The following is a 15793-nucleotide window of genomic DNA, read 5'->3' on the forward strand; positions in this document are numbered from 1 at the left end:
GAAGTACAAGGATTTCAAGTGGAACATGGAGAAAACTCCAAATTTGCACTAGGAAGTAACTGATATGTTGGACAGCAAGAATGATGAAAGGAAGCATGAATAGAGCTAAAAAGTGGATGCAGCTAGGGGCTGAAGGGATGCTGCAAGCATCCTTTATTAACGCGTCATCATGTGAGGTGTACTGACAACTTAGTATACTAAATATTTACATCAAAATCATTGTAAGAGTTCTATCTACCAAATAATTCTCATATTTTGCTAATGAACACTCACCAATGGGAATGTAAGATGGTATAACTGAATCTGCACAATCCCTCACAAAGGAAAACACATCGCTTGCATTGTCACCTTCTAAATCATCAAAGAATATGCCTCCAACTCCACGCCTCTCCCCTGTGAAGTATTATTAAAAAAACAAAATTATAAAATTGGAAGTAAATACAAAATATACAGTAGTACAATGTGCCCTACAAGTCAAACTGTGATGTAAATAATGATTTACATTAGCTTATTGAGATTCCAATGAAAAAATCAACCACAAATATTCTGACATAAGTAAGCATCAGATGACATCAGGAGAGATTTGGGGATGGTTTAACTATTCCCCATGCAAACAGGATCTGGTCAAGAGAATTATCAATGATCCAGTTCAAAGACACTACAATACATAATATAAAATTACAGACTACTGTACTTAAAAATAACCCTGAAACCTGTATTATATGAAAAATAAATTTATAATGAGTGATAGCCGTTGTTAGGCTCAGAGGTCTGGATAAACTAATCCTTCATAATAATAATAACAATGAGTGATAAAAGAAAAAATCTTTAAACTCATAAATGAACCAAAAATTGGGTTTTGCCCCATTCCACCAACCCCACCCCAACACCTCAAAAGGTTAAAAGGCACACAAAAAGCAAAGGAGCAAAATATGAGCAAATTACATTCAGTCCACAAAGAACAAAGACTTGATGATATATACCTGTCTTGTATCCATACCACCCACCATTAATTTTCATATAGCATTAACTAACCCTCTCATTTCTTTAATACATACTGGTACCAATTAACATACGCTTACCCTAATCAATAACATTTTATATCATATTTTCCCTTTACACTGTTAGATGAGAAATGAGTTTCTACTCTCTCCTGCCATGTGCACTTTCTACCTCAATTTCCATCTTGTTGAGGCCTTTATTTACACCCTTTCTCCCTTATATTCTGGGACTCTAACCTTCTACCACATTCATTTCTGATCATAGGCTCTATTCCCTTCTCATCACATTCACACCCCTGAGATCTGAAATGGAGGGTTAACTCATCCATAACTAAAAATCATAAATTCTAATGCATTCTGACTATGCTTACAGAAGTTTCTTACAGAACCTTGTGTTTCTAAGTAATTGGGGAGTAGCTGCTACGAAAGAATTTTGTTCCTCGCAATCTTACATGCCATGAAAATTGACATGACTGAATATCATGAAACCAAACTAAACTTATTCTTGCATCCCAAAATCGTTTATGCAAATGATGCCAAACCTCTCTACAAAGTTAAAACTATCTAGGTATAAAGACATCAAAAGGAATAAAAGAATGTGAGATAAACATTACTAATACTGACCTCGAAATGTGACAAAAAAGTAGTCATCACACCACTTCTTGTACTTTGGATAATAATGACGATCATGAGTATCACAAGCAGCTTTCAACACTGAATGAAAGTGTTTTACATCATCTTCAACCAAGTAATATGGTGTGAGATCTGTACCTCCACCAAACCACCACTGTTGAAAAAGGAGTAAATGTAAAATACTAAAATAATATTAACTTTAAAATAAACAGCATTAAAATCAGTTTAGCAACATCAAACCATTTCATTTTTAGACCCTTAAGAGCCTTTCCTGAAGTATTTGTTCTTAATGAGAGGTGAAAACTAGAGTATGGTAAAACCAAAGAAGTTGGACCGCATGGTAGGAAGAGGTCATGAGGAATAGCCAGGGTGCAAGGCAGAATGTCTCTTTACAGTATTTATAAAAAGAAAAAATAAGTGGTATTGTCTACTATGTGACTTGTGAACTGTATCCTCCAACAAGGTAACTCTCATGTGCAGTTCATCAATGGCTTTTCACTTCACCAAAATGAGAGTAACTTACAAAACTTTAAAAATTTTCTAGAACAATAGTAGAGCCAAAACCTTTTAAGTGTGACTTACTTCAATTAACACTGAAAAAGACTTATTAAAAGTTTTGCCAGCTCATGCACCCAATACATAAGTTTTTATTTCTACTGTAATTTCACAAACCTTATTCACTCTTCTATACTGTCACAAGGCTGGCCTGAAGGGTTTGTTCTTACATGACAAGAAACAAAAGTATATAAAAAATCAGCCCAATAAGACTACATTAAATGCACTATAAGCAAGCAATCTCACCTGCCAATAGATAAAAAAAAACAAATCTCCTCTTTGGGTATCTGAACTGCTGACCTGTGATTTGGCAAGCCAGCACTATAGCAACTTGACTGGCAAATCCGAGAGGTGGTTTGTCTTTATCTTAGAATTAAATGGCATCTAAAATCTAAATAAGAAAATGTAATAAATGAGAGCACAAGATTAAAGCATAGTAAACCTACAGTTGGTAACTATTCAACTTCATGTTATTAGAGAAGTTAGACATCTATGTGAAAAGAACTACACGGCAGATGAAGGATCTGTGGCAGAAATCTGTTTCTGGTGGCTAAAAGAATACTGTAAAGAACCTGACATACAGCTTACAGAGCACAGTACAAGGTACACTGTATGTGGTAAACTCCATTATATATCTGCACAAGGTATATGCAAACTGAGGTATAAAATTTAGGCCTAAGGTCAAGTGCTAAGACATACGAGGTCATTCAGCACTGAAAATAATGTAGAAACAATCATTAGGAGAGGGTGGAAAGTCCGATAGAAGAAAGAGAAAATGAACGGAGGTATAGTACGAATAAAAGAATAGGATGTTACAAAGAACCTTAAGTAATACCTACAGTGTACTAAATGAGGTACACTGACAGCACTTTCATCCTAAGGGGTGCACAATGTAAACATCAATTTTCAGTACAAGTGTGGTGAGCAAATAATCAAGTGGCAATAACGTCCCTCTTCTTTCCTACAACATGCAAAACCACAAAATATTATCAGTACCAAATAGTTTGAGAGCACCAAGTCACATTCCTAAGATTTGCAGGAGTCAACCAGTGAATTTTCTTGAGTGGGAGGTGAAAATTTGATCAATTTAAAGAAGTTGGATGGTTAAGAAGGAAGAGACCAAAGGGAACAGATGAAAAATAAAAGGATAAAAGTAACAAAGCCAGTGAGCAAAGAACAATTAGTAAAAGGTTTAAAGTAAGAAAGAACAAAGAAAAAAAGAACAAATATCTTTCAAATTTAATATATAATTCCTTCATGAACACAAGAAAATTTCAAATAAGCAAAATGATATTGTTAAGATACAATAAAGTTTTGTACATACTTACCTGGCAGATATATACTTAGCTATAGACTCCGTCGTCCCCGACAGAAATTCGAATTTCGCGGCACACGCTGCAGGTAGGTCAGGTGATCTACCGCCCCTGACGCTGGGGGGGGGGGGGGGGGTGGGGGCTGGGGGGGGGGGGGGGGGGGGGGGTGGGGGAAAAGGGGGGGGAAAGGGGAAAAAAAAGGGGAAGGGGCAAAAAAGGAAAGGGGGGGGGGGAGGGAACGGAAAGGGGAAGCAGGAATAGGAACGATTACCGTTCTAGAACCAGATTTTCTCTTCCACCTGTCTCCTGAGGGGAGGTTGGGTGGGCCATCAATCGTATATATCTGCCAGGTAAGTATGTACAAAACTTTATTGTATCTTAACAATATCATTTTTGTACATGGAACTTACCCAGCAGATATATACTTAGCTGATTGACACCCTTGGTGGTGGGAAAGAGACAACTATTTACTGAATAGACAGGTAAACAACATACGTTGTAGGTAATAAATAAATAAAACCTTGGTTTCCTACTTGATCAGAGGCGGAAGACTCCATGGCTAATGCCTAGGAATCTGCTTCGCCTCAAGAGCCTCAGCGAGGATGTGACCTATGGCTAAGAGTTCTTGTGGGTCTGTCGATGGGGTCTTATCCATTTACTCGACAGAGCCTCTTACATGACAATATGCCTATGCCTAGTGGCATAATTAAGGAGCACAACACCGATCCCGATCACCTGATCCTAACACGAGGGTTAGTGCTTAAGTTGAAAAAGAGTTATCTACAAACTCCTTTCAAACAACCCAAAGAAAAACACGACGTTAAATAAAATTTAACTCACTAGTCAAGGATCAGTATCTGCTCCCTATCCCAGCAATGTATCCGCAGACACGTATCAACCAAGAGAGAAGGATCCCTCGAAGGTTATCTTGACATCCTTCGGATAATGGGAAGTCAACACAGAGTTGCATCTCCCGTATGTGACAGCTAATATGTCCTTATGACATATTGTTAGGGAAAGAACAAGAATTCGGAAAAGCTCGCACTTCATGCACTTTTAATTCTCAGCTGTTTGAAGGAATCATCAATGCACTTATCAAGTGCTTAGGAGATCACAATGTCTCAAAGAAGGCCAGGGCGTTCTTTGATATAGATCTCTTCTGGGTGAAGCCTGGAGCCTGGCTAGCGCTTCGTGCCTGGCAGGCGCCTAGCGCCTGTCTAGCGCCTCGCGCCTGGCTGGAGCCTTGCGCCTGAATGGCGCCTAGAGCCTGGCTGGAGCCTCGCGCCTAGATGGCGCCTTGCGCCTGGCTGGCGCCTCTCGCCTGGCTGGTGCCTGATTGGCTCCTCCTTCCTGGCTAGCGCCTCGCACCTGGCTGGAGCCTTGCGTCTGGCTGGTGCCTTGCGCCTGGAAGGCACCTGGAGCCTGGCAGAAGACTTCATGATTACTGTCTATGAGTCTGCATGCCTCAAGAGTTTCAGCGAGGTAGGGACCTATGACTGACAAACCCTTCTGGATCATGTCAATGGGGGCTAGCCCGCTTACACGACAAATCCTTCTCGGATCGTGCCAATGGGGGCTGACCCACTTACATGGCAGAGCCTTACCTGTATCATATCAATGGGGACTAGCCCTCTTACATGACAGAGCTTTAGGTTTCTCTTTACTGGAAGGAGCCTTGCGTCTGGATGGATCCTCAATCCTGACTGGAGCCTAGCCTTGAAGGAGCCTGGCACCTGGATGGCGCCTGGCTGGCTCCTAGAGCCTGGCTGGCTCCTAGAGCCTGGCTGGCTCCTAGAGCCTGGCTGGCTCCTAGAGCCTGGCTGGCTCCTAGAGCCTGGCTGGCGCCTCGCGCCTGGCTTGGCTCCTCCACACTTGCTGGAGCTTCGAGCTTGGAAGAGTCTCTAGGCTGTCTGGCAATGTCCACATCGGACACTCTTATATCTGTCCGATTTGTTCGCCTCTGGTGCATTTGCGCCAGGTTGGAGGCCCGCTCCTTCTCAGTATCCGACCATGACAGAGTTCCTTGGAACTGTCCGCCTCTGGCGTTTTTCGCCTGTATTGGCATTTGGCGCTTGGCTGGCGCTACATTGTCCGAGTCTCCTGAACAACCACATAGTTTATCAGGAGACTGGAGAAGGGTGCAAGAAATTCTTCCCCTTTGAGCTTTTGGCCCCTGGCAAGGGGAGGTGATTTTAGTCAGCTACACCCAGTAGACGACAGGATATCTAACAATACGAGAGAGAAGAGTCTTCCTCCGGAGGAGGATCCTTCGTTGAACACTTCTTTTGCTAACGAGATCTCTTCTTACATGTTGATGAGGTTCCTCGTTGCAGAATCTTCCCTATCCTTGCCCGAAGGAAGGGAAGGAGTCTGGAAGTCGAAGGAGACTCTGAGCTGAAATTGGGCGGAACCCTGATTTCTAGCTCTTATTGTATCCTTCTGAATACCTTCTGGGAAGCATTTTGAGCCCTCATCGCACCCCGAAGACTCTGTAGGCAAACGTTTAAACCATCTCTTCTTCTGTAGATGAAAATGTAAGTACCCTGCCTGGGCAACTAAACTTCTATCTGAAAGCGTTGCGTCAGGAATAGAGGGATTTATTTCTTTTGCCAGACATACTATGCTGGCAAGAACCCATTGCCGAGTCCATTGAATCTGATGCGAGATTCCAATGCACAAAAAATTCACTTGTCTTCTTGGTCGTTAGGGCTAAGAGAAACAAAGAATTCCTTCATAAACTTCCTCAAAGAAGTTTGATGAGGAGCAGTTCCATTTTGTCGGAACACGGAATCTGTGGCCACAAAAAAAATCCCATTCGAAGTACATGATATCCTACTCTTGTCGTATTGCAGGTATCGTATAAGATCCCGAACGATCTTAATCCTCTGTTATCTCTAATTCCCTTTGGTAGAGACAGAGTATGGCCTTTTACTGCGTTCTTTGATAGCAGATATATACATAGGTGATTCTTCCCTCTGAAAGTGAAGAAAAAACCTCGCTATGTGGTTCACAGAGGTATCGAAGAGGACAGTTTCCTCATTCCATCTAGCACGATCTGCAGCAATTCTATGTCTTAGCCATGACTATTGTCATTTACCTTGAAAAACCTCTCATTCATGTCCACTTCTGGTCAGTCTGCACGCGGACAGACTCAGAGTGGAGAGGTTTTATAGGTCTATTTATAATAGATTCTGATAGAATATCCAGATACTCTTGGAAAAGCCTTACGAAACATGCTGTGAGAAGAACGTGACTTCTGTGAATCCAACCTCTCTAAGGCCAAAATGAGGCATACATCCTCTCTTCCTTTGACGCCCAGTTATCTTAATATCTGTTAAGAATTTATAACTAGGGGAAAAAAGGCTAAAGTTTATTCCCCTTCTTTAAATTTAAAGATGTTATATTGCTACCTCTCTGGTTCGAGGAAAAAGAAGCAGTCTAAAGGAAGCCTGTTCGTCTTCTACCTTACAAAGAGATCTATGAAGAAGACTTTCCTTTCCGCAGGTTCTCACAACTCTTTTCAATAAATGTTAGACATACGTTAACAGTTATTATCTTCGATCGAGAAGGTTCTCACGGACATGCAAAAATCTTGCATCGAACCTCTTAAGGATCGTTATGTCCGTGTCTGTTCCCTAATAGGTTTCTCTTTTGTTAACGCGAACAGGGGCGAAAAAAAGAGATTCTCGATGCTCTTTGCGATATGAGAGTGTCGTGGAATTGGCCTAAGTGATTAAAATAATCATTTCATCATTCCTTGTAAGCGACCCCTTTCGATTAAATGGGTAACGAAATCAGGAACGAATCTTGCCGTTACCGAGCCTGCTGTCCGAGAGGCTACTGGACTCTTAGGTTAATAACTCGCTAAAACGAGAAAATATCTTGGATGGTGCTTCTGGCGCGGCAGGCGCTTCTGGCGCAATTTGCGATAGGCTGGCGCTTCCTTCTAGTTCTTTTTAGGTTATGTGCCATAACATCTATGCATTTATGGTACCCGACCATCCTTCACATGTTATTAATTCCGTTCGTTAGTGGGAAAAAACTTTTATATACGTAGATAGTCCATTCAGGGAAACAACTTCTGCCACTAAGAGAGTGTTTCCCATCCGACTCACCCAACTTCTCTTGAGCAATATCCGAATTTAAAAGGTTGTGTGCGTTTCTCGAAAGGATGAGAGAATTATATATATCGCGCGCTGCCGTATTAGAATCCTTTATAATACTGTACATTGTGGTAAACAGCATTAATCTAGGAAAACCTTTGTAAGGATACTAGGAATTCTGTAGTTAACCTCGGTATGTGCATAAGACTTGACCATACCGTAGTCTTAAAGTGAATTCTCTACTACATTCATCTTCTCACTAAGCATGTACTCTAATAAGCCATGCTTTCGTAAGCATGAGAGCATTATACAATATAGAGTTCCGCTGCGTTAGAATCCTTTAAAAATGTTACCTACGGTAAACAGCATTGAAATGTTGTAATATCTTTCTTATTGAAAGCTTCTTAGCAAAAGGCAGACAATATTTTATTTATGTTTGCTTAACTATCCCCTCAATCCGAGGCTAAAACCACGATTGTAGGGGAGGGACACGGTTATTCATTCCATCCCGCAGGAGAGAGACATGTTACCAACCAACTCATGACCGACACCTACATGATACTGCGTTGGTGGTCTAAGCGATAGCAGTCTCGTTAGCCGACTGGCCTTACTCTTCCAGAGTTGCCAGCTACTCCATTTAATAAAGGAATCTTATAAAATTATTATCGAACTTCAGGAAGTTCTTATAATGCATATCTAAGCGAAACAAGACTTCGATAGAAGCTAAGTAGGTGTTGTCTTAACAATCCCTTTAAGCGTAGTCCTTCCTAGGAAATTCCTGGAAGGATACTGGTAACTGAGTTGCTCAGCAAAGAAGTAACTACGGTATGTGCTTATGATTTGCCGTATCGTATTCTCATACAGCAGATACTCTACTACCTTCTTTCCCTGCCGAGGCAGATAGAGAAAGGATATTCTGGTGCCTGGATCCTTGCACGTAGCGCCTGGAATGTTCCGCGCGCCTGGAATGTTCCGCACGCTAGAAAGGAGACTCGCTCCTGGAACGTTCCGCTTGCGTGGAAGGTCCGTGCGCCCTGACAGTTCCGAGCGCCTACTAGACCCCTTTTAGAAAGAGCCTCTTGCCCGGGGAAACGTTCAATGGAAGGATCGTTCTGATTGCCACTCTACTGTAAGGCTCCTTGCTCTAGCCGTCTGTTTTTCTGGCGCAATTTGCGCCAGCTGGCGCTTCGTCCTCTTTTGAAGGCGCCTTGCGCCAAGAAAAATTTTCTAGAACGCGGCTCGCGCTAGTCTGTTAGCTGGAACGCGCCTTGCTGCTGGCTATAGGAACGTAGCTCACGCTAGCTTGCTGGAACGCGGCTTCCTGGCAGCGGCCGCTAGATCATCGCTCCAAACATACATTCTTCGTCTTTTCGGATGTAAGATGAAGAGACGCACTTTTTTAAGGATGCCTTATCAATGGCTATCCTTGGCAGTCTGGGACGTTCTACAGAACCTGCCGAGGGGACGCCTGACCGGTGGGGGTTTTCTCCCTAACCTTCCTGCGGCTGTCGACTTTCCTCCTCCACTGGGGTCTGGGAGTTTGGAAGAGGTCTAGGCCTGGAAGCGCTACGGAGCCGATCAGACGCACCCTCCACTGCACTGGGAACACTATATTCACTTCTTACCTTTTTAGAGCTCGCCTTTTGAGCTCCATCCATTTATCTTCAAATTTGCACATATGAATTTGTAGATTCTGTGGAGTAAGAAGGTGATGAGGATGCAACAACTACTAGAATTGTCAATACTCTAACTGCTCGTTAGTACGAGAGCTCTTAAAGCTTCTAAAGGAAGCGTATCTAGTTATATGCTTTCTGACTTCCTAAAGTAGGAAGTTAGATCTTATATTTCCTTCATCAAGTTCTAACACTATATTTACGTATTAGTGAAAAAAAAAAAAATCAATATTTCCCTTATTGCAAAATATAAGTGTCTACCGAAAAATTCGGTAGTTTCACGTAATATATTCTTCGAAATTTCGAAGCCAAATTCATTAAAAAGTTAATAAAAGCGTATGCCAAACCAAAGACCCAGTACTTCCCTGCAAAAGACAGCCCAGAAGGTCGATGGCGATGAAAAAACGAAAATCAAGTCAGGAGGTAGCAACAACGTATGTTGACACTACCGCGACAGAGAAAATCTGGTTCTAGAACGGTAATCGTTCCTATTCCTGCCACCCAGCGGCAGGGGCGGTAGATCACCTGACCTACCTGCAGCGTGTGCCGCGAAATTCGAATTTCTGTCGGGGACGACGGAGTCTATAGCTAAGTATATATCTGCTGGGTAAGTTCCATGTACAAAATTTAAAAACGTGTCTGGAGTCAGTAGCTTAAACAGTTATAAAGTGCTAAAATGAAAATAATAAAATACTATTTCTTCTAAAAGCATTCACAAAAGGCAGAAAAAAAGATAACAAGAAAACATGGCAGCAGGTAACAGGACATTACTCATAAGTAGGCATTTTCTGACTTTTAAAGAGCCCCTTCCCCTAGTTTTAGTGAAACTACATGATAGAATTCTTACTCTTATTTCTACCCTAGCACTGGCAACCTATCTGAAAAACAATAATTGGTACTAATATACAAATTTAATATAAACATTGGTACTAATATACAAATTTAATATAAACAGCAATATTACTATTGCTGTTTTCACATTTTTTGTTACAATAATATACTATGATATCTATGGTGATTCATTAATAATCTAATGAACATACTCTCCATTCTTATATGGCAACAGTAAGTATGATAAAAAACCTAATCAAGTGTATAAAATTAAAGCTAAAGAAGACCTCCATAAAATAGAAGTAATATTTAAAAATTATATTAATTTGTCAAGTTATATAAAAATAAATGGAAATAATTCTTGTAAAGCCCATAAGTTTTTCAAGAATGAGAACATACGTGCTTGTTGTTGCCATCTTCATCTTGCATCTCAAAATATCTATAGTTGAAATGGATGGTTGGAACATGAGGATTACGAGGATGAATAACTGAACTAATACCGGCAGCAAAGAACTTAAACTCTTTATCCTCTGGTAACTCTTTACCTCTGCAAAGAAAAATGTAGAGAAAACAATTAAAACAATAAAATACATTAAATAAGACAACTAATTAATTTTAAATGTAAATAAAATGTGCAAATGAATAGTTATTTGCAAGATATTTCCTCCTATCTTCTCACGCAAATTCTTTGAAAAAGTAATTACAGCCAAGGAATCTGTTTACAATACTGAAACAACCTGCCATCCCATTCTACACATAGGGTACAAGACTATGGTGATATCTAAATGTTTTGTGTTCATAAAGCCTCACACCTAACAGTTGGGATTACTAAAGCACAGTAGTCTAAACAGAGGACAGTCAAAATTTCTAACTTGAATAGGGCTGATCAGTAGGTTTCTTCTAATACAAGACAGAAATTACAATAATTACACCCTAATTAGCCAAACAGAAAACTATGAAGATTCTGTATAAATGACTAATTTCTATGCCCAAGACTTTTCATTTGCTATTGATTTTAGTAACTGCAGCAACACAAAATGATATTGTTATGATACAATAAAGTTTTATACATACTTACCTGGCAGATATATACATAGCTATTGACTCCGTCGCGCCGACAGAATTTCGAATTTCGCGCACACGCTACAGGTAGGTCAGGTGATCCACCGCGCCGCCGCTGGGTGGCAGGAATAGGAACCCATTCCCGTTTTCCATCAGATTTTTTCTACACCATCTGTCTCCTGAGGGGAGGCTGGGTGGATAATTTAATTGTATATATCTGCCAGGTAAGTATGTATAAAACTTTATTGTATCATAACAATATCATTTTTATACATTCAACTTACCTGTCAGATATATACATAGCTGATTCACACCATTGGAGGAGGGTAAAGACAGCTAATAACTGATTTAACAGGAAACACAACAATCGTTGTAGGTATTAATAACATAAAACTTGGTTCCTACCTTAGTTTTTAGACTGAAGACTTCATGGTTAATGCCCAGAGTCTGCTTAGTCTCAAGAGCCTCAGCGAGATATTGATCTATTGCTAAGAGTTCTTGTAGGTCTGCCAAAGGGGTCTTATCCACTTACTTGGCCGATCCTATAAGGGCTATGTCAAAGGGTTTCAATCCACTTATATGACAAGAACCTTTTTTCTAAGGAGCACAATCCCGATCCTGATCACCTTAAACCTAACCAAATGTTGTATCTAAGATTGCAAGAAGTCATCCCCGGACTCCTTGCAAACAACCAAAAAACTCAAATCACAATATTTTACACCTAATTCTTTATGAAAAATAAATAAAAATAAAAATAAACAAATATAATTTCAATTTGTACTACCTCGCTTGTAAGACCTATTCACATTCTCATACTGTCAAAAGCACCAAAAGCCGCCTGTGCTAGCCCAAGCACTCTTGTCGCAAAAAATCCTGATACTGTCTTAAAAGGAGAGGTCCATGTACGAATTTAGACAATGTCTTTAATACTACTCCGTTTAAAAGGCACATTTCTTTCTAGTTCCTCACTAGCAAGGGCTATGGCCGCCTGTGCGACACCAAGCACTTTTACCAGTAGTAACACAAAAAACCGCCTCAAATAGTGGAGATCTCCGTAATCAAAGACACCGTTTTTATCCAAGCCTATCCTGTAAGATAAACTCAAAGTTCCTTACCTAAACAAGGCCATGGCCGCCTGTGCAACAACTAGCCGTCAGGTAAGAAAGTTAGAGCCCATCCCACCAGTATGGTATGGAAGTATTAGACTTTTCATAAAAGTTTAAGGATCGGTATGTGTCCTCAGTCCCAGCACTGTATCCGCAGACACAAAAGGACCTAGAGAGAAGCACTTGTCGTAGGTAATTTTAACATCTCTAAGATAGTGGGATGCAAATACCGAGTTGCATCTCCAATAGGTCGCATTAATAATGTCCTTCATGGACATATTCTTTTGGAATGATAATGATGTTGCCACTGCTCTTACCTCATGAACTTTAACTCGTAATAATTTAAAGGAATCCTCTGCACAATCGCTATGAGCTTCCATAATCACACTTCTAATAAAATACGCTAGCGCATTCTTGGACATTGGTCTTTTCGTGTCCGAACTGCGCACCATAGACTTTGTTTACATGCCTTCAACTCTTCTTTCTTTTTAAGATAGAACCTAAGAGCTCTAACCGGCATAAAGTTCTTTCAATTTCGTCTCCATTAAGTTTGAAAGACTTTTCACCTCAAAACTCCTTGGCCATGGTTTCGAAGGGTTCTCATTTTTTGCCAAAAACAGAGTTTGAAAAGAACAGATGGCTGCGTCTTTCTTAAAACCCACCCGAGAATCTAGGGCATGGATTTCACTTATTCTCTTAGCCGTCGCTAAGGCTATGAGAAAAACACACTTTCTCGTCCAATCCCTGAACGAGGCACGGTCGGGAGGTTCAAATTTTTCCGATGTAAGGAATTTGAGCACAACATCCAGATTCCAACTTGGCGGAGTAGAGGATATAGATTTTGACGTCTCGAACGATCTTATGAGATCGTGCAAATCTCTATCCTCTGCCAAGTTTAAGCCTCTATTTCTAAATACCGCTGAGAGCATACTTCGGTATCCCTTTATTGTAGATACGGACAGATTGGATTCCTCTCTCAGGAATAACAGAAAATCTGCTATATTGGTCACAGAGGTATCGGAGGTAGGACAGCTTATTCTTCCTACACCATCTTCTAAACACATCCCACTTCAATTGATAGACCCGGATAGTTGACGATCTCCGGGCTCTAGCAATTGCTTTCGAAGCCTTGCTTGAAAAGCCTCTCGCTCTGACCAATCTTTCGATAGTCGAAAGGCAGTCAGAGCGAGAGCAGGAGGGTTTTGATGGAACCTCTTGAAGTGGGTTGTCTGAGAAGATCTATCCTGTTTGGAAGAGATCTTGGGTAGTACCCCCCTACTGTCCATTCCTGTACCTCTGTGAACCAATCTTGGGATGGCCAAAACGGGGTGATGAGAGTTAATCTCGTCCTGTTGATGCTACGAACTTCTTCATCACTACTCCTAGCAACTTGAATGGAGGGAAAGCGTAAGCGTCGAGTCCCGACCACTCCAGTAGCATGGCATCCACCGCTATCGCTCTCTTTGGGTCTTCTACTAAGGAGCAGAAGTTCTCTATCCTCTTTGACAGGAACGTCGCAAACAAATCTATCTGCGGCCTTCCCCACAGGTTCCACAGTCTTTGGCAGACTTGCTCGTGCAGAGTCCCACTCCGTGGGGAGAACTTGTTTTGTCCTGCTGAGCCTGTCTGCTCTGATATTTCTTTCCCCTTTCACAAATCTGGTCAGGAGGGTAATATTCCTCTCCTCCGTCCATGACAACAGATCCTTCGTTATCTCGAATAGGGAAAACGAGTGCGTCCCCCCCTGTTTTTTTATATAAGCCAACGCCGTGGTGTTGTCTGCGTTGACTTGAATCACTTGATTTCTTACTTCTGACTCGAAGAATTTTAATGCCAGAAACACTGCATATAGTTCTTTGGCATTTATATGCCAATCTCTTTGTTCTTTATTCCATTTGCCAGAGACTTCTCTTGCCCCTAGAGTCGCTCCCCATCCCGTCTCTGAAGCGTCTGAGAACAAGATTGGTTTGGGTTCCGAACCTCTAGGGACACTCCCTTGTTCTCTTTGAGTGGGAGCAGCCACCACTTTAGGTGTTTCTTCACCTCTATTGTTACCGGAAAAGTGTCCGACAGATGGCCCTTCTTCCAAGTCCAAGATCTCTTTAGGAAGAATTGTAGAGGCCTTAGATGAAGTCTTCCTAGGGATACAAATTGTTCCAGGGAAGAAAGAGTCCCTAGAAGGCTCAGCCACTCCTGGCTGAACTCCTGTCTTTCTTTAGGAAGGATTGTACTTTCTGAATCCCCCGAAGAATCCGCCTTTCTTGGGAACCGAAAATCCCGAGAATTCATCTGAATCCCCAAATAGACTAAGTCCTGACTGGGGGTCATCTGCGATTTCTCGAGATTTACGAGAAGTCCTAATTCCTTTGTCAATTCTAATGTTTTCTTCAGATCCTCCAAACATTGTTCCTGGGATTTTGCTTTTATCAGCCAATCGTCTGGGTACAGAGAGACGCTTATGCCTTCCAGGTGTAGCCATCTGGCTACGTTCCGCATCAGGTACGTAAATACCTGTGGAGCCGTGGAGAGGCCGAAGCACAAGGCCCTGAACCCTGGTAAGACTTCCCTTGAATCACAAACCTGAGATACTTCTTTGATGACGGGTGAATAGGAACGTGGACATATGCATCCTGCAGGTCTAGAGACCATCCAGTCTTATTCTTCGCAGGGCTGAAAGTAACGAGGCAGAAGTCTCCATCGAGAACTTTTTCTTTTCCACATATTTGTTCAGAATGCTCACGTCCAGACTCGGCCTCCATCCCCCGGATGCCTGTTTGGAACTAAAAACAGGCGGTTGTAAAACCCCGGAGAGGAAGGATCCTGAACCTCTTCTATTGCCTCTTTGTCCTTCATTCCTATCACCATCTGAAGAAGTGTCTCCCTCAGAACAGGGTCCTTGTACTTCGCCGACAGTTCCTTTGGGGAATTCGACAAAGGTGGTCTGTCCTGAAAAGGTATAATGTAACCTTTCCCCAAGACTGCTAGCGTCCAAGGATCGGCTTCCCTTATCTTCCATGCCCCTACGAAGTTTAGGAGCCTGGCCCCTACAGATGTTTGGAGGACCTCGCTGCTACTTTGATTCTTGAAAGATCTAAAGGAGGACCTTCCTCGCTTTGTTGCTGTCTTCCTTTTCGTTGGAGGACGAGAGGTGGAACCTCTCCAAAAGGGCACTACCGGAGTACGAGTAGTCTTCTTCGCTACTGGTACTGTTGGTCATTGATTTCTTGGAGGATTGTACTAATAAGTCTTGGGTTGCCTTTTCAGCAAAGAGACTTTGAAATCTCTCCTTCACCAAGTGCGAAGGGAAAAGGTGATCCGAGAGAGGAGCGTATAAAAGGGCTGACCTTTGTGAAGGAGAAACCGCTTTGGTTAGAAATGAACCAAATAATGATCTCTTCTTCACTACTCCTGCTCCAAATAGAGATGACAATTCTCCCGAACCATCCTGAACCGCCTTATCCATACAGGATAAAATGCAATGCAAAACTTCAGGTTCTGAAACATCTGGTTCATTTG

General features: G+C 41.7%; 1 protein-coding gene across 4 annotated transcripts in view; it reads right to left on the minus strand.

The window, feature by feature from the left end:
• LOC135198779 (oxygen-dependent coproporphyrinogen-III oxidase-like) overlaps window positions 1-15793 on the minus strand; it is an 86553-nt gene that overhangs the window by 49189 nt on the left and 21571 nt on the right. For all 4 annotated transcript variants that reach the window (XR_010310886.1, XR_010310885.1, XM_064226709.1 and 1 more), the window contains 3 exons: window positions 10509-10656; window positions 1626-1788; window positions 274-393 (listed from right to left, as the gene is read on the minus strand). Coding sequence is in view for 2 of the 4 variants with exons in the window: in XM_064226709.1 (XP_064082779.1) it covers window positions 274-393; window positions 1626-1788; window positions 10509-10656 (431 nt within the window). In the remaining 2 variants the exon portion in view is untranslated. The remainder of the gene's footprint in view (window positions 1-273; window positions 394-1625; window positions 1789-10508; window positions 10657-15793) is intronic.

Source organism: Macrobrachium nipponense, chromosome 22, assembly GCF_015104395.2.
Source record: "Macrobrachium nipponense isolate FS-2020 chromosome 22, ASM1510439v2, whole genome shotgun sequence".
In the NCBI taxonomy this organism is placed as follows: Eukaryota; Metazoa; Arthropoda; class Malacostraca; order Decapoda; family Palaemonidae; genus Macrobrachium; species Macrobrachium nipponense.